General features: G+C 41.1%; 1 protein-coding gene across 1 annotated transcript; it reads left to right on the forward strand.

Annotated features, from left to right (window-relative positions):
- Positions 1-1,252: 1,252 nt before the first annotated feature.
- Positions 1,253-13,532, forward strand: LOC110494317 (peptidyl-prolyl cis-trans isomerase FKBP11). The gene is made up of 6 exons (XM_021569273.2): positions 1,253-1,789; positions 2,014-2,076; positions 2,805-2,895; positions 3,084-3,117; positions 3,377-3,447; positions 13,278-13,532. Exons 1-6 carry the CDS (start codon positions 1,676-1,678, stop codon positions 13,484-13,486), a joined length of 582 nt encoding a protein of 193 aa, XP_021424948.1. The 5' UTR covers positions 1,253-1,675; the 3' UTR covers positions 13,487-13,532.
- Positions 13,533-20,960: the final 7,428 nt, after the last annotated feature.

Genomic DNA, 20,960 nt, shown 5'->3' on the forward strand with positions numbered 1-20,960 from the left:
GTACACCTAGCGACCTGGTCAGCATGCACTGTGCCCAGCCCGCCACATGAGTCGCTTGTGCGCGATGAGACAAGGATATCCCTACCGGCAAAACCCTCCCTAACCTGGACAAAGCTAGGTAAATTGTGCGTCACCCAATGGACCTCCCGGTCGTGTCCGGCAGCGACAGAGCCTGGGCTCGAACCCAGAGTCTCTGGTGGCACAGCCTTAGACCACTGCGCCACCCGGGAGGCTATTTCTCTCTTCTTCTTGTTGGTGTCCTTTAATAGTGGTTTCTTTGCAGCAATTCGACCATGAAGGCCTGATTCACGCAGGTTCCGCTGAACAGTTAATGTTGAGATGTGTCTGTTTCTTGAACACTGTGAAGGGCTGCAATTTCTGAGGCTGGTAGCTCTAATTAAATTATAATCTGCAGCAGAGGTAACTCTGGATCTTCCTTTCTTGTGGCGGTCCTCTTGAGAGCCAGTTTCATCATAGCGCTTGATGGTTTTTGCGACTACACTTGAAGAAACTTTAAAAGTTCTTGAAATTTTCCGGATTGACTGACCTTCATGTCTTAAAGTAATGATGGACTGTCGTTTCTCTTTGCTTATTTGAGCTGTTCTTGCCATAATATGGATTTGCTATTTTACCAAATAGGGCTATATTCTGTATACCTTGTCACAACACAACTGATTGGCTCAAATGCATTTAGAAGGAAATAAATTCCACCAATTAACTTTTAGCAAGGCACACCTGTTAATTGAAATGCATTCCTGGTGACTACCTCATGAAGCTGGTTGAGAGAATGCCAAGAGTGTGCAAAGCTGTCTTCAAGGCAAAGGGTGGCTACTTTGAAGAATCTAAAATATTAAATATATTTTGATTTGTTTAACACTATTTTGGTTAATACATGATTTCATATGTGTTATTTCATAGTTTAGATGTCTGTACTATTATTCTACAATGTAGATTTCTTTTTTTAAGTATAAGAAAAACCCTTGAATGAGTAGGTGTGTCCAAACTTTTGACTGGTACTGTAGATACAGTCTCTTTCACAATGAAAGTCATGTCCGCTTCGGCGCTGTCATTTTCTGTAATGAAGTTTAAAAAACGGTGAAAAGTCAAATGACAGCATACCCTGTTTCCTGTTTCTGGTTGATAACAACAGCCACGCGAATACGATACCAGATTGTTAGCAAATTCATTTTGCGAAACTGACACATATTATTGATAGAAAAACAAGGCCATTCACAGCTGCTGTAGTAAATTAAAGAAACCCCGTCGAGGGCCACTATGGGTTCTAAAGGGAATATTAATTATGTTTTTTTTTCAGGGGGTACTGATACTGCTGAAGCTTTTAGAAAACTCACAACTGCCCTCAATCGACACAAATAATGTAACTGCACCGTTACCTATCAGCAATTGACTTCTGGGATGCTGGCGGAATGTTTAAGGCGGGCTCTTCGCAGTCATTTCGGCGACACAGGCCCGCGGGTCGACTGCATCGTTATCACCATACTATAACAACACATCAGCCTTAACTGGCGTCAAGCCTATATATACACACACACACACACACAGTACCGCCGAATCTCTATTCGACCGATTGTCTGTGGTGGTAAGTCGTTGGCGCTTGCTGTACTACGGCTTCACGGAAGTTAGTTGGATAGTTTTCCAAAAGTTCGGATTTACAATGAAAGCAAAGACTGGGGTAACCCTAGTCTTGCTAGCTGCTTTCGTTTATGTTGCAGCACAGGAAGGCGAATCCGAGCAAAATGTTGTGGAAGAGTTATTGGTGGAAACCTTGGTGAGTTCTGTCTTTTTCTCTCTATCGTAGACTATAGAGCGATAGAAAAGTGGCGACTCTTGCATTAACCGAATGCCACTCATTGCAACATTCAGACCAAATTGAAACAATGTATCCGTTTTTGATCGTTATAATTGTCAATGTATCGTTTATTTTGTGTAATAAAACGATGCATTCGTATTTATTTGCAATTAAAATATCATATTTTTCTTCTCTCCCTTAAGGTAAAACCCGAAACTTGCTCTGTAACGTCAGAAATGGGAGACACGCTACAAATCCACTATACGGTAAGCAAAAAGGAGTGGAAATGAATGGCCTAAAAAATATTTTCAATTTCGAAGGTATAGGCACCGCCCTGTTTGACTTCAGACCTAGCCTGCCTATTGAGAGAAATGTGAACAACATTTTTTGGGGAAAATGTGAATGGAATCTGGTCAAAAGTGTGCTCTGTATTTTAAGTGGTTCTGATTCATTGCATGTCAATAAACTTGACTATAGTCAATACGATGTTGTCTGTGGCATGGTGCAGAGTAACAAGTTACCGTTTTTCATTTGAGACTGGGAAATTCGTGAACGTGGCATCAAATATTGTCAGATAAAAACCACTTTCTATTTTGCATTACACATCGTTTGTATTCGTATCTGGGATGGCAAGTAAACTGCAATGTTTTATCCCATGTGGCGAAAAAAATGACACGTTTTATGCGTGCCATACATTCTACTCGGCACTGCAATGGGGAGGTGCAACACGTCAGCACTCCTGCTCCTGTTGTGAGTAGGGCAGTAGTCCAACCGAAACTCGTCACTCATGAAGCGTCATGCTTGACCATTGCCTCACCTAACATACAGCCAACTCCTATAAAGACATTTGAAAAAAGTCTCAAGTGTTTCACATTTTAATGTGATTTGCAGGGAATGCATCTTAACCTTCTATTTCGATTCTAATCACTGCTTGCATGCACAATCCTTCTTTTTAACATGTCTTCCATTCACATTGTTCCAATGCTCTGAACAGGGTAAACTACTTGCTGATGGCAAGGTGATTGACTCATCACTGTCCCGGGACCCTCTTGTTGTTGAGCTGGGAAAGAGGACCGTTATCCCTGGTAAAATCACACAACTATTCAAATTGCCTGTATTAGACCTGATATTGATCACACAAAATAACAGGAACACTAGCTTCTGTTTCAAACAGCAATATACCTTCAGATTTAGCTCACACTAGCATTGCAATGTTTTTGTTATCGCATCAGTCACTGTATAAAGATAACATGAAATGCTGTATCTCCAACAGGTCTGGAACAGAGTTTGGTAGGAGTTTGTGAAGGGTAAGTAAACAGTCAAGGTCTGCCAATACAAAGCTTTGAAAGGGACATGTTGCATTAATTTGTATAAGAGAACCACTTTCTCTAGGAAATCAAAAATGATATTATATGAACTAGGATAACTAGTTTAAAATATAGATATTTTCAGTATGTGAAGCAATCATAAAGATCCTGTCTCAAATGACTGTTAAAATTGTCTCTAATATAGTGGAAATCATGCAAACCTTTAAGAATAGGCCTTTTCTGTCTTGTGTTCCTCCAGACAAAAAATCAAGACCACTATTCCACCACACCTTGCCTATGGAAAAAGAGGATACCCTCCAACTATCCCAGGTACTTAAAAAACACATGTGCATATACACATGTACATACGCATACTGTATACATTCAAATGTATCATATACAGTGCCTTCAGAAAGTTTTCACACCTCTTGACTTTTTCCACATTTTGTGTTACAAAGTGGGATTAAAATGGATTTAACAAAAAAAATTGGTCAACAATCTACACAATGTACTCGAATGTCAAAGTGGAAGACAAATGAAAATAAAACACTATGTTGATTGCATGAGTATTCAAACCCTTTGAGTCAATACATGTTAGAATCACCTTTAGCAGTTATTACAGCTGTAAGAGCTTTGCACACCTGGATTGTATAATATTTGCAAAAATTCTTCAAGTTCTGTCAAGTTGGTTGTTGATCATTGTTAGACAGCCATTTTAAAGTCTTGCCATACATTTTCAATCCAATTTAAGTTCAAACTCTAACTCGGCCACTCAGGAACATTTACTGTCTTCCTAGTAAGGAACTCAAGTTTAGATTCGGCCTTGTGTTTTAGGTTATTGTCCTGCTGAAGGTGGATTTGTCTCCCAGTGTCCGTTGGAAATCAGACTGAACCAGGTTTTCGCCTGTGCTTAGATCTATTAAGTTTGTTGTTATCCTAAAAAACTTGCTAGTCCTTGCCGATGACATGCATACCCATAACATGATGCAGCGACCACCATGCTTGAAAATATGAAGAGTGGTACTCAGTTTTATGTGTTGTCGGATTTGCCCCAAACATAATGTATTCTTTTCAGGACATAAAGTTAATTTCTTAACAAAATGTTTTGCAGTTTTACTTCAGTGCATTAATGCAAACAGGATGCATGACTTGGAATATTTGTGTACTGTGCAGGTTTCCTGTTCACTCTGTCATTTTAAGGAAAGGGAAAGGGGGATACCTAGTCAGTTGTACAACTGAATGTGTTCAACTAAAATGTGTCTTCTGCATTTAACCCAACCCCATTTAGATTAGTATTGTGGAGTAACTACAATGTTGCTCCATCCCCAGTTTTCTCCTATCACAGCCATTAAACTCTAACTGTTTTAAAATCACCATTGGCCTCTTGGTGAAATCCCTGAGCGGTTACCTTATTCTCCGGCAATTGAGTTAGGAAGGACGCCTGTTCTTTTGTATTGACTGGGTGTATGGTACACCATCCACCAATGTAATTAATATCTTCACCCTGCTCAAAAGGATATTCAATATCTGCTTAGGTTCGCTTTGCAAGGCATTGGAAAATCTTTGTGGTTGAAACTCCCTTGACGAAGGGCCCTTACAATTATTTGTATGTGTGGGGTACAGAGATTAGGTTTTATTTTACTAGGTAAATTGACTTCGAACACATTCTCATTTACAGCAACTACCTGGGGAATAGTTAGAGGGGGATGAATGAGCCAATTGGAAGCTGGGGATGGTATGCGGGTCAGATTGGGAATTTAGCCAGGACAAGGGTTAACCCTTACTCCTACGATAAGTGCCATGCTCTCTTTAATGACCACAGAGTGTGGACATCCTATCTAAAAGATGACACCTTACACAGCAATGTCCCCAATCACTGCCTTGGAGCATTAAGATATTTTTGGGGGACCTGAGGAAAGAGTGCCTCGTACTGGTCTTCCAACACCACTTCCAGCAGCATCTGGTCACCCATCTAGGGATTGACCAGGACTAACCTGCTTAGCTTCGAGGCAAGCTAGCAGTGAAATACAGGGTGGTATGCTGCTGGCCAGGTAGTCACTCAAAAATCATATTAAACACCATAATGGCATACATGTGACTTGTTAAGCACATTTTTATTCCGGAACTCATTTAGGCTTGCCATAACAAAGGGTTGAATACTTATTGACTCAAGTCATTTCTAAAAAACATCATTTCACTTTGACATTATGGGGTATTGTGTGTAGGCCAGTGACTCATCTCAATATAATCAATTTAAAAGTCAGGTTGTAACACAGCAAATTGTGGAAAAAGTCAAGGAATGTGAATCCTTTCTGAAAGCATTGTACACACTCAATAATACAAAGAAACAAACACTAAATAAATACGGCATCTCACCTTGACACTGCCCTGCCAGTCATGTCGATGTAAACTTGGAGCCACGCGATGACATGTTGTGTCCCACAACAACTCGTCGGAAAAGCATGCAGTTTATTAGGATACAGATTAAATAAATGATGAGCTGGATGCTCCATTGCAATAAATATCAAGGGTCTTATTATGGTGAAATGATCATTGACGCTTGGCTGCCGTTTGACAAATACAAATAATCTCGCTTTTTTTTGTCCATCCATCTCTTCATGTAGGCTATACCCGTACTGTATATGCGAGCTGTCAGCTAAAGCACACGTGGAAATACCAGTGGGCACACCCGCTATATAACAAACAAAAATGTGAGAACCATCAGTAGAGTTGAAAATGCGATGGAAACAATTTAACTTCATTTATTATTTGGTACGTGGGAATTGAGCTGCAAATTGTATTTTTAAGTGCAGTACATCATCACGCGCAGGCTTTTATCCCCAACAAGTCAATTTGATGGAAATACATCTGGTGGGAAATATTGTTTTGATACGTATTTTAGAATATTCGTATGAAAATCTGTTGCCAATTGAATGGAAACCTAGCTACTGTCAGCTTAAAATCCTTTACAAGTGCAAGTGATATAAAACACAATATTAATTGGTATGGTGTAATACTGTATGTAAATACAATATATGATTACATATTCACTGTTAGCATATGCTGAAATTTTATTACAATACAATTTAAAACCTCTTAGGGATCCCTTAACGCTCGAATCCCGTTAGTGGGATAATTTGACAACATCCGGTGAAATTGCAGTGCGCCAAATTCAAACTACAGAAATATATAAATATTTAACATTCATATAAATACAAGTGTAATACATCAAAATAAAGCTTAACTCCTTGTTAATCCAACTGCTGTGTCCGATGTCAAAAAGGCTTTACGGCAAAAGCACACCATGCGATTATCTGAGGACAGTGCCCTGCTTACAAAAACATGAAAGCCATTTTTCAACCAGGCAGGTGCGACATGAAAGTCAGAAATAGCGATATAATAAATGCCTTACCTTTGAAGATCTTCAAGCCCAAATGTCTGTGACACAATGAATGGTCGCTTTTATTCGATTAAATTCCTTCTTTATATCCCCAAAATGTCCATTTATTTGGCGCGTTTGATTCCGAAATACACTGGTTCCAACTCACCCAACATGACTACAAAGTATCTAAGTTACCTGTAAACATGGTCCAAACATTTCAAACATTTCTAATCCAAACTCGGGTACCCTAAAATGTAAATAATTGATCAAATTTAAGATGGAATAAACTGTTTCTAATACCGGAGAAAAATAACGAGGAGTGCGCTCCTGTTCACGTGCACCAAAAGTCCATCTGAGGGACACATGGAAAGAATCGGACTACTTAATTTCTCAAAAGGAAAAACATCGAACAATTTCTAAAGACTTGACATCTAGTTGAAGCCATAGGAACTGCAATCTGGGCCCTAATAAATCAGGTTTCCCATAGAAAAGCATTGGAAAACCCAATGACCTCAACATAAATGTTCCCTGGCTGGATTGTGCTTGGGGTTTCGCCTGCCAAATCAGTTCTGTTATACTCAGACATTATTTTAACAGTTTTAGAAAGATTTAGTGTTTTCTATCCAATACTACCATGCATATTCATATCCTAGCTTCTGGGCCTGAGTAACAGGCAGGTTACTTTGGGCAAGCTTTTCATCCGGATGTGAAAATACTGCCCCCTAGCCCAAAGTGCTGTTTGCTTTATATTTACTGCAGCAAATCTGTCAATTATGGTGCACTGTGGAAAAGTGTGTGGGTGGGGAAATAATCTTTGGGTCATTAACATATTTCAAGGCATGCCTTGTAAGTGGCTATATTTGTTGCACCCACTAGTGAGAATGCTGTACCAATTGAACTGATGTGGTAGTAGTGCCAATACAATTTCCATGTGTGTGTATAAGGAACAAATCAGTGTCAGCAAGTAATTACAGTTGAAGTCGGAAGTTTACATACACTTAGGTTGGAGTCATTAAAACTAATCTTTCAACCACTCCACAAATTTCTTGTTAACAAACTATAGTTTTGGCAAGTCGGTTAGGACATATACGTTGTGCATGACACAAGTAATTTTTCCAACAATTGTTTACAGACAGATTATTTCACTTATAATTCACTATCACAATTCCAGTGGGTCAGACGTTTACATGCACTAAGTTGACTGTGCCTTTAAACAACTTGGAAAATTCCAGAAAATTATGTCATGGCTTTAGACGTTTCTGATGGGCTAATTGGAGGTGTACCTGTGGATGTATTTCAAGGCCTACCTTCAAACTCAGTGCCTCTGCTTAACATCCTGGGAAAATCTAAAGAAATCAGCCAAGACTTCAGGAAAAAAAAACTGTTGACCTCCAAGTCATGTGTTCACCTGTACATACAATAGTACGCAAATATAAACACCATGGGACCACGCAGCCATCATACCGTTCAGGAAGGAGACGCGCCCTGCCTCCTAGAGATGAACATACTTTGGTGCGAAAAGTGCAAATCAATCTGGAGGAAACAGGTACAAAAGTATCTATATCCACAGTAAAACGAGTCCTATATCGACACAACCTGAAAGGCTGCTCAGAAAGGAAGAAGCCACTGCTCCAAAACTGCCATAAAAAAGCCAGACTATGGTTTGCAACTGCACATGGGGACAAAGATCATACTTTTTGGAGAAATGTCCTCTGGTCTGATGACACAAAAATAGAACTGTTTGGCCATAATGACCATTGTTATGTTGGGAGGAGGAAGGGGAGGCTTGCTAGCCGAGGCACACCATCCAAACTGTGAAGCACAGGGGTGGCAGCATCATGTTGTGGGGGTGCTTTGCTGCAGGAGGGACTGGTGCACTTCACAAAATAGATAATTTCATGATGCTATGTGGATATTTTGAAGCAACATCTCAAGACCTCAGTCAGGAAGTTAAAGCTTGGTCGCAAATGGGTCTTCCAAATGGACAATGACCCCAAGCATACTTCCAGATTTGTGGCAAAATGGCTTAAGGACAACAAAGTCAAGGTATTAGTGGCCATCACAAAGCTCTGACCTCAATCCCATAGAAAATTTGTGGGCAGAACTGAAAAAGCGTGTGCGAGCAAGGTGGCCTACAAACCTGACTCAGTTACACCAGCTCTGTCAGGAGGAATGAGCCAAAATTCACCCATCTTATTGTGGGAAGCTTATGGGAGGCTACCTGACATTTAAAGGCAATGCTACCAAATACTAATTGAGTGTATGTAAACTTCTGACCCACTGGGAATGTGATGAAAGAAATAAAAGCTGAAATAAATAATTCTCTCTGCTATTATTCTTACATTTAACTTTCTTAAAATAAAGTGCTGATCCTAAGACAGAATTGTTACTATGATTAAATTTCAGGAATAGTGAAAAACTGAGTTTAAATGTATTTGGCTAAGGTGTATGTAAACTATGTGTTTTCTTAAGTCCTTTTGGTCTTTTTGCCCTGGAATCATTACCAGTTTGGAAGCCTTTGTTTACACCTTTAGAAGTGCAAGTGATATAAATATTTTGTAATATAAACATTTCTTTTTTATTTCACCTTTATTTAACCAGGTAGGCCAGTTTAGAACAAGTTCTCATTTACAACTGCGACCTGGCCAAGATAAAGCAGAGTGACAAACAACAGAGTTACACATGGGATGAACAGTCAATAATATAAAAATCTGTATCCAGTGTGTGCAAATGAAGTAAGGCAATAAATTGGCCATTGTGGCAAAGTAGTTAGTTTAGCAATTAACACTGGAGTGATAGATGTGCAGATGAGGATGTGCAAGTAGAAATACTGGTGTGCAGAAAAACAAATATGTGATGAGGTAGGTAGGTGGTTGGATGGGCTATTTACAGATGGGGCTGTGTACAGATGCAGGTAAGCTGCTCTGACAGCTGATGCTTACAGTTAGTGAGGGAGATATGAGTCCCCAGCTTCAGCTTTTTGCAATTTGTTCCAGACAATAGCAGCAGAGAACTGAAAGGAAAGGTGTCCAAAGTAGGTTTTGCTTTGGGGATGACCAGTGAAATATACCTGCTGGAGCGCATGCTACAGATGGGTGTTGCTATGGTGACCAGTGAGCTGAGATAAGGCGGAGCTTTACCTAGCAAAGACTTATAGATGACCTGGAGCCAGTGGTTTTGGCGAAGAATATGTAGTGAGGGCCGGCCAACAAGAGCATACAGGTCGCAGGGGTGGGTAGTATATGGGGCTTTGGTGACAAAACGGATGACATTGTGATAGACTGCATCCAATTTTCTGAGTAGTGTTAGAGGCTATTTTGTAAATTACATCGCTGAAGTCAAGGATCGGTAGGAAAGCCAGCCCTATGAGGGCATATTTGGGAGCATGAGGGAAGGAGGCCGGTTGTGAAATAGGAAGCCTATTTCTAGATTTAATTTTGGATTGGAGATGCTTAATATGAGTCTGGAAGGAGAGTTTAGTCTAGCCAGACACCTAGGCATTTATTGTTGTCCACATATTCTAAGTCAGGACCGTCCATTGTAGTGATGCGGGTGCGGGCAGCGATCGGTTGAAGAGCATGCATTTTGTTTTACTTGCATTTAAGAGCAGTCCAAAATGATCGGCGATCTGTTTGTTCTCCTGGCTTTCGAAGACTTTGGAAAGGCAGGGCATGATGGTTATAGGTCTGTAACAGTTTGGGTCTAGAGTTTCTCCCCCTTTGAAGAGGGGGATGACCGCGGCCGCTTTCCAATCTTTAGGAATCTGACAATACGAGAGGTTGAACAGATTAGTAATAGCTGTTGCAACAATGGTGGTGAAAAATTTTAGGGAGAGGGGGGTCCAGATTGTCTAGCCCAGCTGATTTGTAGAGTTGCAAAATCTGGATCCTATCAGAACATCAGCTGTCTCGATTTGGGTGAAGGAGAAGCGGGGGTGCAGAGCTGTTGGCCGGGGTTGGGGTAGCCAGGTGGAAAGCTTATTAAAATTATCATGGATTTATTGGTGGTGTCAGTGTTTCCCAGCCTCAGTGCAGATGGCAGCTGGGAGGAGGTGCTCTTATTCTCCATGGACTTGTGTCCCAAAACTTTTTGGAATTAGTGCTGCAGGATGCAAATTTGTTTGAAAAAGCTAGCCTTTGCTTTCCTGACTGTGTATATTGGTTCCTAACTTCCCTGAAAAGTTGCATATCACTATTCGATGCTAGTGCAGTACATCACAGGATGTTTTTGTGCTGGTCAAGGGCAGTCAAGTCTGGAGTGAACTAAGAGCTATATCTGTTCTTAGTTCTACATTTTCGGAATGGGGCATCTTAAATAAGCATGGTGAGGAAAGCGCTTTTAAAGAAAAACCAGGCATCCTATATGGGAAAGTGGTTGTTTGACCGCGGACCCATAACGGACGCAAACAATGAGGCAGGGATTGCTCAGATCCTGGTTGAAAACAGCAGAGGTGTATTTAGAGGGCAAGTTGGTCAGTATGATATCTATGAGGGTGCCCATGTTTATGGATTTGGGGTTGTTCCTTGACAATTTGTGTGAGATTGAGGACATCTAGCGTAGATTGTAGGAAGGCCGTGGTGTTTAGCATGTCCCAGTTTAGGTCACCTAACAGTACGAACTCTGACGATAGATGGGGTGCAATCCATTCACATATGGTGTCCAGGGCACAGCTGGGAGCTGAGGGGGGTCTATAACAAGTGGCAACAGTGAGGGATTTATTTCTGGCGAGATGGATTTTTAAAAGTAGAAGCTCGAACTCTTTGGGCATAGACCTGGATAGTATGACAGAACTCTGCAGGCTATCTCTACAGTAGATTGCAACTCTGCCCCCTTTAGCAGTTCTATCTCTTTCGGAAAATGTTTATAAGTGGGGATGGAAATTTCTGGATTTTTGGTGGCCTTCCTAAGCCAGGATTCAGACACGGCTAGGACATCAGGGTTGGGACATACCTAGTAGCCAACCTGCTTGCACCAATCCCATAGAATTACAGTGAAATGACAACGTAAAAATTACAGTAGCATTTACTTTCAGTATAGTAGGCTAATTTTACAGTGTTGTACCAAATGATTACTCTACAGTAATTTACAGGAAGCTGATGGCAAGTTACTGTGAATATTACAGTAACATACTTGGCATTAGCCAGAGTTGGGCAAAGATAAATTTTGATGTATCTCAAAATCAAATACAATTGTATTGGTCGCATACTCATGGTTAGCAGATGTTAGTGCGAGTGTAGCGAAATGCTTATGCTTCTAGTTCCGACCCTGCAGTAATATATAACAATTTCACAACAACTACCTTATACACACACATGTGTAAATGAATGATTAAGAATATGTACATATAAGTATATGGATGAGCGATGGCCGAACGGCATAGCCAAGATGCAGTAGATGGTATAGAGTACAGTGTATATACATATGAGATGAGTAATATAGGGTATGTAAACATTATATAAAGTGGCATTGTTTAAGTGACTAATGATACATTTATTACATCCAATAATTAAGGTGGCTCGAGTGAGTGGCTTCTGCCAACAAAGACTCAATGTTAGTGATGGCTGTTTAACAGTCTGATGGCCTTGAGATAGAAGCTGTTTTTCAGTCTCTCGTCCCAGCGTTGATGCACCTGTACTGACCTCGCCTTCTGGATTATAGCGGGGTGAACAGGCAGTGGCTTGGGTGGTTGTTGTCCTTGATGATCTTTTTGTCCTTCCTATGACATTGGGTGCTGTAGGTATCTGGTCTTCAAGTTATTTTGTGGTTGTAACAACCTCCGAACAGTTATTCTGATTCCCATGTAAAATAGCCTTTTCTGTGACTAAAATATCCCTCATAATATTTTGGGGGATAGAAATGCTAAACATTTTAGAAAGTAATGTTTCTGTCATGGCCAACTACCAGGAACGTTGAAAAGACAGGCTTAGTGGGCGGGGAGCTTTTATTCATGAGCTCACCTTGACTGACAGCACTTTGAGATGCCTATGTCAATAAACTTGGAAGCAGTGAGCAGTGTTGCAGTAAAATAGTCTCAAGCTAATTTGGTGATACACAAAGCAACTCAAACATTGAAATTGCATCAATGATGTACTTTTTTTTATATACATCTTCTGTTTAGCATGTCTCTTGTGATGCGTCATTTAGCAGACAACGTTATCCAGAGTGATTTACAGTCAGTTAAACGCACTAAGGTAGATAAACAAGAACATATTAGTCATAGCAAGTAAAAAGATTGTTACCGTTAGTGAGTATGCTGTTGTAGTTAAGCAGGCTACTTGCACGTCTACTTTTGTATTGTAAAAATACATTGTATTCCAATTAAACTGTTACAAAATACTTCCCATTGTTGGCACTAGCTGCATGCACTGTAAATGTGCAACAGTTTACTAATTACTGTTCTAGTAATGCACTGTAAATTCTAGAAATACAGCATGTTGCTGTTGTCAGGTGTTCTAATGATATGCTGTAAGTTTGTTGCTCTAAAGGTCCTGTAAATATACAGTAATTTACTGGCTTTTGTGCTGCCAGTATTTTACTGTAAAAATGGCAGGACATTTTGTACAGTACACGCAACAACGTGACTCGGTTAGGGTTGCAAAACTTTCCCAAGATTCCCTGATTTTCCATAAATCCAGATTGGAGGATTCTGGATATCCCTGCTTATTCCCTCACAATTCTGGAAAGCTTCCCACCAGGATTTAAGGAAAGTTAATGGAATTTTGCAACCCTAAACCCAGTACTTGATCCTCCATCTCTCTTCTTCCCTCTGTCCCGTTAGCTGATGCTGCTCTAGAGTTTGAGGTGGAGGTGATGTCACTGATCCAGGCAACCCCATGGCAGAAGATGGTGAATGATGTCTTTCCCCTAGTGTGTCTGGGCCTGGTTCCCACTCTGCTGGGTATGGTGGGTCTCTACCTCTATAACAAGGCCAATGCCCAGCGGCCAGGAAAGAAGAAGGCCAAGGACAAGAAGAGCAAGAAGAAGTGAAGGAGACTCTCATAACTATTTAAATAATAAAATTAAAAACAAGGGAGTTTTTTGTTATTATTGTATTAAATACTATTTTTTGCTAGTTATTGTAAGACACAAATATAGAATAAGGAATAGGATTCTGCCATTAGGAGTAGGAGTTATATTTACTCTTAGTCAGCATACAACTTGAAACCCTTTTGAAGTTCATGTATGAGTGATGCTGTGTGTGATTGATGTGTAGCCTGTTAGTTTGCATGTGCTGCACAACATGGGCCGACTCTTGACAGTGTGGCGCTTGCGTTTGGCGTCGAACGATGAGGGTGGCTGTGATACCATCAGCAGGGGCTTGCGATGGTGGAGGATCTGGTCACTAACAGAGATGACGGCGCAGTAAGACCCGCAGCTGCTGGGTCGCCCAGGTCAGAGCGACCCTCTCCCGTTCCAGACACAGCCGGTTCAGCAGAACCTTGTTATAACGTTGCCAGAACCACTCCAGAATCGATTAGTCCAGCATAGCCTGAGCACACAGGGTTATGAATAAGAAGTTAGGTGAGAGTCATGAAGATCAGATCAGTGTGTAATACAGTATTACCCATCCCTGTGACAACTCCTCAGATGGAGGCTCATAGCATTAGCTCTCTCGTGCTCTCCTCAGCAGTGAGAGGTGTAGAAGGGCAGGACTATGTTCTGTCTCCAGCTTATGACACATCTCAGCCAGACTTCGAAGCCTCTCCCCCTTATCCACACCATCGCACAAATGTGAGAATGTATGGGAAGCGAGTAGTCAGTACACATGCATAAGTGTGAATGTGTATAGTGTGCTGTCTATGTATGCATATGACAGTCAAAGGGTGTGTATGTAGGGCCTCCCGGGTGGTTAAGGGCGCTGTACTACCAGAGACTCTGGGTTCGCGCCCAAGTTCTGTCGTAACCGGCCGCGACCGGGAGGTCCGTGGGGCTTAACGTTAGCCTCCCGGGTGGCGCAGTGGTCTAAGGCTGTGCCACCAGAGACTCTGGGTTCGAGCCCAGGCTCTGTCGCTGCCGGACACGACCGGGAGGTCCATTGGGTGACGCACAATTTACCTAGCTTTGTCCAGGTTAGGGAGGGTTTGGCCGGTAGGGATATCCTTGTCTCATTGCGCACCAGCGACTCCTGTGGCGGGCCGGGCGCAGTGCGCGCTAACCAAGGTTGCCAGGTGCACGGTGTTTCCTCCGAATACATTGGTGCGGCTGGCTTCCAGGTTGGATGTGCGCTGTGTTAAGAAGCAGTGTGGCTTGGTTGGGTTGTGTATCGGAGGACGCATGACTTTCAACCTTCGTCTCTCCCGAGCCCGTACAGGAGTTGTAGCGATAAGACAAGATAGTAGCTACTAAAAACAATTGGATACCACGAAATTGGGGAGAAAAAGTTGTAAAAAAAAAAAAAGGGGTTTGGATGCTAAACACACACATACGCACACTAAGGTACTGTATGCCTACACAAGCACCACGCACTTCACTATTATTGAATTGAAGACCCCCACTTCCTTCCATTCTGCTAGCAAATGTGCAATCTTTGGACAATAAAATAGAGGACCTACGCGGAAGATTAAACTACCAACGGGACATTCAAAACTGTAATATGGCTGAACGACGACACTATCAACATACAGCTTGCTGGTTATACGCTGCACTGGCAGGATAGAACAGCAGTGTCTGGCAAGACCAGGGATAGCAGACTGTATTTTTGTAAATGACAGCTGGTGCATGATATCTGAAGTCTCGAGCTATTGTTTGTCTGAGGTAGAGGATCTAATGATAAACTGTAGACAACACTACCTACCTACAGTTTTCATCTGTATTCTTCGTAGCTGGTTACAGTCAGACTGGCACTAAGACAGCATTGAATGAGCTGTGTTCCGCCATAAGAAAACGCTCAACCAGAAGGGCGGCGCTCATAGTAGCCGGGGACTTTAATGCAGGGAAACTTAAATCCGTTTGACCAAATTTCTATCAGCATGTTAAATGTGCAACCAGAGGGGCAAAAAAACTCTGGACCACCTTTACTCCACACACAGAGACACATACAAAGCTCTCCCTCGCCCTACATTTGGCAAATCTGACCATAATTCTATCCCCCTGATTTCTGCTTCCAAGTAAAAATTTTAAGCAGGAAGCAGCAGTGACTCAATCAATAAAAAAGTGGTCAGAAGAAGCAGATGCTAAAATACAGGACTGTTTTGCTAGCACAGACTGGAATATGTTCTGGGATTCTTCCGATGGCATTGAGGAGTACACAACATCAGTCATTGGCTTCATCAACAAGTGCATTGATGACGTCGTCCCCACAGTGACCGTACGTACATACCCTAAACAGAAGCCATGGATTACAGGTAACATCCACACTGAGCTAAAGGCAAGAGCTGCCGCTTTCAAGGAGCGGGACTTTCCAGGCGGTGTCAGAGGAAGGCCCTAAAAATTGTCAAAGACTCCAGCCACCCTAGTCATAGACGGTTCTCTCTGCTACCGCACGGCAAGCTGTACCGGAGCGCCAAGAGGTCCAAGAGGCAGCAGCTTCTACACCCAAGCCATATGACTCCTGAACACCTAATCAAATGGCTACCCAGACTATTTGCATCCCCCCCTCTTTTACACCGCTGCTACTCTCTTATCATCTATGCATAGTCACTTTAATAACTCTACCTACATGTACATATTACCTCAACTAACAGGTGCCACCTCACATTGACTCTGTACTGTATAGTCTCGCTATTGTTATTTTACTGCTGCTCTTTAATTACTTGTTACTTTTATTTCTTATTCTTATCTGGATTTTAATGCATGTGTTCAAATGCATAAACATTAGCACAACTATTTATGGGTATGCTTGTCATCGGCAAGGACTAGGCATTTTTGGGGGGATGAAAATAAATGGAAAAGAGCTAAGCAGACAAAATCCTAGAGGAAAACCTAATTTGGTCTGCTTTTCAACAGACACTGGGAGACAAATTCACCTTTCAGCAGGACAATAACCTAAAACACAAGTCCAAATATACACTGGAGTTGCTTACCAAGATGACATTAGTTTTTGACTATTGCTTACACATGGTTTCTGAAACTATGGCTCCTTTTCTCTAGACTCTACACACACAACCCCAAAACACGCACAACATGCAAAACGTCACACCTCTTGTAAAACCATGAGCTTCATTCAAAACTATTTTAACTCTTCTCAAAATGATGTTTTGCATCAGAACTCTACACTTACACTTATACACGCCAACTACACACAGATGTGACAAATGTAAAACACTACCATCTTGTGTCTTTTGCATGTTCAGTGTAGTCCACGGCAGTTTGTCATAGCACTCACACGTACATGTATGTGCACAAATATATACAGTATGTATGCATATTCAGTATATATTTACCATATAAACAGAAATGCGTTTTTTGCAATCGCTTACACGCTAAAAGTGTTACTTGAGGCACACTTAGTGAAACCATTAACTCATGTCCCTAATCCTCAGACCAAGTCTGCAAAACTGCAAGCTTGTTATCTGCTTTACACTCAGTTTGCAATTGTAAAACACACTTTTTGCAAAACATAGTTCTCTACATTAGACACATCTTTTAAAACTAACAGGTCCTGTGTTTCGTTTGGAAAACACTGCCATTCAAAATGCCACACTCCTTTGCCGATTACCTACACCCAGGACTCACAAGTAAAAACACTTATAGCTAATTTCTTCACTTCGAAATCAGAGCTTGAGCACTATAAATAGACTTCAGGTTGGCTTTCTTGGTTTGGACAACAATGGAGGGCAATTTTGGAGAGAGTTAGAGGAGTGAGAGTAAGAGGGGTACGAGGAGGAGGCCTGTGGTGACAGACGAGGGGGCATGCCAGGGCTGGCTACGCCACTCCAGATGCTACTTCCCCCCTGCTGTTTAGCCAGAGAGGGACATCACTTGTGATGTGGCCAGACCCACATAGGAGACAGGATGCACCCTAAAAAAAGTGTCTTTATAGTAACAAGCCTATTTTATTATCTTCTACAGTATTTGTTTTGTCTGTTACTGTTCATCCTGAAATCTGGGTAAATATACAATGTTTTGAGTAGGAAATACATTTTAGCTCCCCCCCCTTGCATTTCTGTTTATAGTGTAAATATATACTAAATATGCATACATACTGTATATATTTGTGCACATACAGTGGGGCAAAAAAGTATTTAGTCAGCCACCAATTGTGCAAGTTCTCCCACCTAAAAAGATGAGGCCTGTAATGTTCATCATAGGTACACTTCAACTATGACAGACAAAATAAGAAAAAAAATCCAGAAAATCACATTGTAGGATTTTTAATGAATTTATTTGCAAATTATGGTGGAAAATAAGTATTTGGTCTCCTACAAACAAGCAAGATTTCTGGCTCTCACAGACCTGTAACTTCTTCTTTAAGAGGCTCCTCTGTCCTCCACTCGTTACCTGTATTAATGGCACCAGTTTGAACTTGTTATCAGTATAAAAGACACCTGTCCACAACCTCAAACGGTCACACTCCAAACTCCACTATGGCCAAGACCAAAGAGCTGTCAAAGGACACCAGAAACAAAATTGTAGACCTGCACCAGGCTGGGAAGACTGAATCTGCAATAGGTAAGCAGCTTGGTTTGAAGAAATCAACTGTGGGAGCAATTATTAGGAAATGGAAGACATACAAGACCACTGATAATCTCCCTCGATCTGGGGCTCCACGCAAGATCTCACCCCGTGGGGTCAAAATGATCACAAGAACGGTGAGCAAAAATCCCAGAACCACACGGGGGGACCTAGTGAATGACCTGCAGAGAGCTGGGACCAAAGTAACAAAGTCTACCATCAGTAACACACTACGCCGCCAGGGACTCAAATCCTGCAGTTCCAGACGTGTCCTCCTGCTTAAGCCAGTACATGTCCAGGCCCATCTGAAGTTTGCTAGAGAGCATTTGGATGATCCAGAAGAAGATTGGGAGAATGTCATTTGGTCAGATGAAACCCAAATATAACTTTTTGGTAAAAACTCAACTCGTCGTGTTTGGAGGACAAAGAATGCTGAGTTGCATCCAAAGAACACCATACCTACTGTGAAGCATGGGGGTGGAAACATCATGCTTTGAGGCTGTTTTTCTGCAAAGGGACCAGGACGACTGATCCGTGTAAAGGAAAGAATGAATGGGGCCATGTATCGTGAGATTTTGAGTGAAAACCTCCTTCCATCAGCAAGGGCATTGAAGATGAAACGTGGCTGGGTCTTTCAGCATGACAATGATCCCAAACACACCACCCGGGCAACGAAGGAGTGGCTTCGTAAGAAGCATTTCAAGGTCCTGGAGTGGCCTAGACAGTCTCCAGATCTCAACCCCATAGAAAATCTTTGGAGGGAGTTGAAAGTCTGTGTTGCCCAGCAACAGCCCCAAAACATCACTGCTCTAGAGGAGATCTGCATGGAGGAATGGGCCAAAATACCAGCAACAGTGTGTGAAAACCTTGTGAAGACTTACAGAAAACATTTGACCTCTGTCATTGCCAACAAAGGGTTTATAACAAAGTATTGAGAAACTTTTGTTATTGACCAAATACTTATTTTCCACCATAATTTTCTGGATTTATTTTCTCATTTTGTCTGTCATAGTTGAAGTGTACCTATGATGAAAATTACAGGCCTCTCTCATCTTTTTAAGTGGGAAAACTTGCACAATTGGTGGCTGACTAAATACTTTTTTGCCCCACTGTACATGTACATGTGTGTGCTATGATGAACTGCCATGGACTCCACTTCACACTGAACATGCAAAAGACACAAGATAGCAGTGATCACATCCGATACATTTGTCACATCCGTAGTTGACATGTGTAGTTGACGTGTAATAGAGCTAATCATTTGATGGTTTGTGTGTAGAGTTTTGATGCAAAAACACAATTTTGAGAAGAGTTAAAATACGTTGAAATTAAAGTTTTGGTTTTGCAAGAGATGTGTGACATTTTGCATGTTGTGTGTGTTTTGGGGTTTTGTGTGTAGAGTCTAGAGAAAAGGAGCCATAGTTTCAGAAATCATATGTAAGCAATTGCCAAAAACTGTAAATGTATTTCTTTCTCAAAACATTGTATATTCATCCAGATTTCAGGATGAACAGTAACAGACAAAACAAATACAGTACAAGATAAACAAATAGGCTTGTTACTATAAAGAAAAAAACAATTAGAGTGCATCCTGTCTCCTATTTGGGTCTGGCCACAGCACCTCATCAACATCACAAGCTCTGATTTCGAAGTGAAGAAATTAGCTATAAGTGTTTTCACTCGTGAGCACAGTGTGTAGGTAATTGGTAAATGAGTGTGGTATTTTGAATGGCAGTGTTTTCCAAATGAAACACAGGATCTGTTAGTTTTAAAAGATGTCTAATGTAGAGAACTGTGTTTAGTAAAAAAGTGTTTTAAAATTGTAGACTGAGTGTAAAGCAGATAACGTGCTTGCAGTTTTGCAGACTTGGTCTGAAGATTAGGTACACTTAGTGTCAGTTGATGACAATTCTCCCGGATCCGGGATGTGGAGATCCAAGAGGTTAATGCTTTCACGGAGTGTGCCTCAAGTACCACTTTTAGTGTGTAAGCGATTGTAAAAAAAACTGTAAATGTTCTTCAGTGGCATAGTTACAGTTTAGACTTAAATGGGCTTGTCAGGAGTTTAAAATGGCTGTCTAGCAATGATCAACAACCAACTTGATAGAACTTGAAGACTTTTTAAAAGAATAATGTGCAAATATTGTGCAATCCAGGTGTGCAAAGCTTTTAGAGATTTACCCAGAAAGGCTCACAGTTGTAACCGCTGCCAAAGGTGATTCTAACATGTATTACCTCAGGGGTGTAAATGAGATATTTCTATATTTCATTTTCAACACATTTGCAAAAATGACTAAAAACATGTTCACATTTTGTCATTATAGGGTATTGTGTGTAGATGAGTGAGAAAAAAATATTTTGTACACTTTAAATTCAGGCTGTAACAACAAAATGTGGAATAGGAAATTTGTTCTTAACTGACTTGCCGAGTTAAATAAATGTAAAATAAAATAAGTCAAGGGTATGAATATTTTCTGAAAGCATAGAGAGCAAGCATGAATACAGAACTGTATTCAAATAAATATACTCTTGCTCTGACTCATTAGAGTAAATACAATCACGTTGAAAATATATTTACCGAGATGAGCAATACGAGTTTTCTATTTTCACATGGTAGACTGTTGCACAGAGTAGTCCTCTTGACCCTATTTTCCTTATAGGGGAATTCAGAACGAGTTACGCGCCTGTAAATGGAACTTAAGTCCATAAAAAAATGAATTTTCTCTCGGCTGGTTTCTCTCTATGCATATTCTGACCTTGAATTTAAGCATAGGGAAACGCATGTGCCAGACGTTTAGGGATGAGATTACAGAAATTGAGGTGTGGCAGAGGTGTGTCTACAGATTCT

Source organism: Oncorhynchus mykiss, chromosome 17 (assembly GCF_013265735.2).
Source record: "Oncorhynchus mykiss isolate Arlee chromosome 17, USDA_OmykA_1.1, whole genome shotgun sequence".
NCBI classification, from domain to species: Eukaryota; Metazoa; Chordata; class Actinopteri; order Salmoniformes; family Salmonidae; genus Oncorhynchus; species Oncorhynchus mykiss.

Excerpts from the sequence above, each read along its gene's own strand:
- LOC110494317 (XM_021569273.2), top strand. The coding sequence starts at position 1,676 with ATGAAAGCAAAGACTGGGGTAACCCTAGTCTTGCTAGCTGCTTTCGTT. Across the intron at positions 1,790-2,013 it reads AGTTATTGGTGGAAACCTTG|GTAAAACCCGAAACTTGCTC; the intron begins GTGAGTTCTGTC and ends CTCTCCCTTAAG. Across the intron at positions 3,118-3,376 it reads TTGGTAGGAGTTTGTGAAGG|ACAAAAAATCAAGACCACTA; the intron begins GTAAGTAAACAG and ends GTGTTCCTCCAG.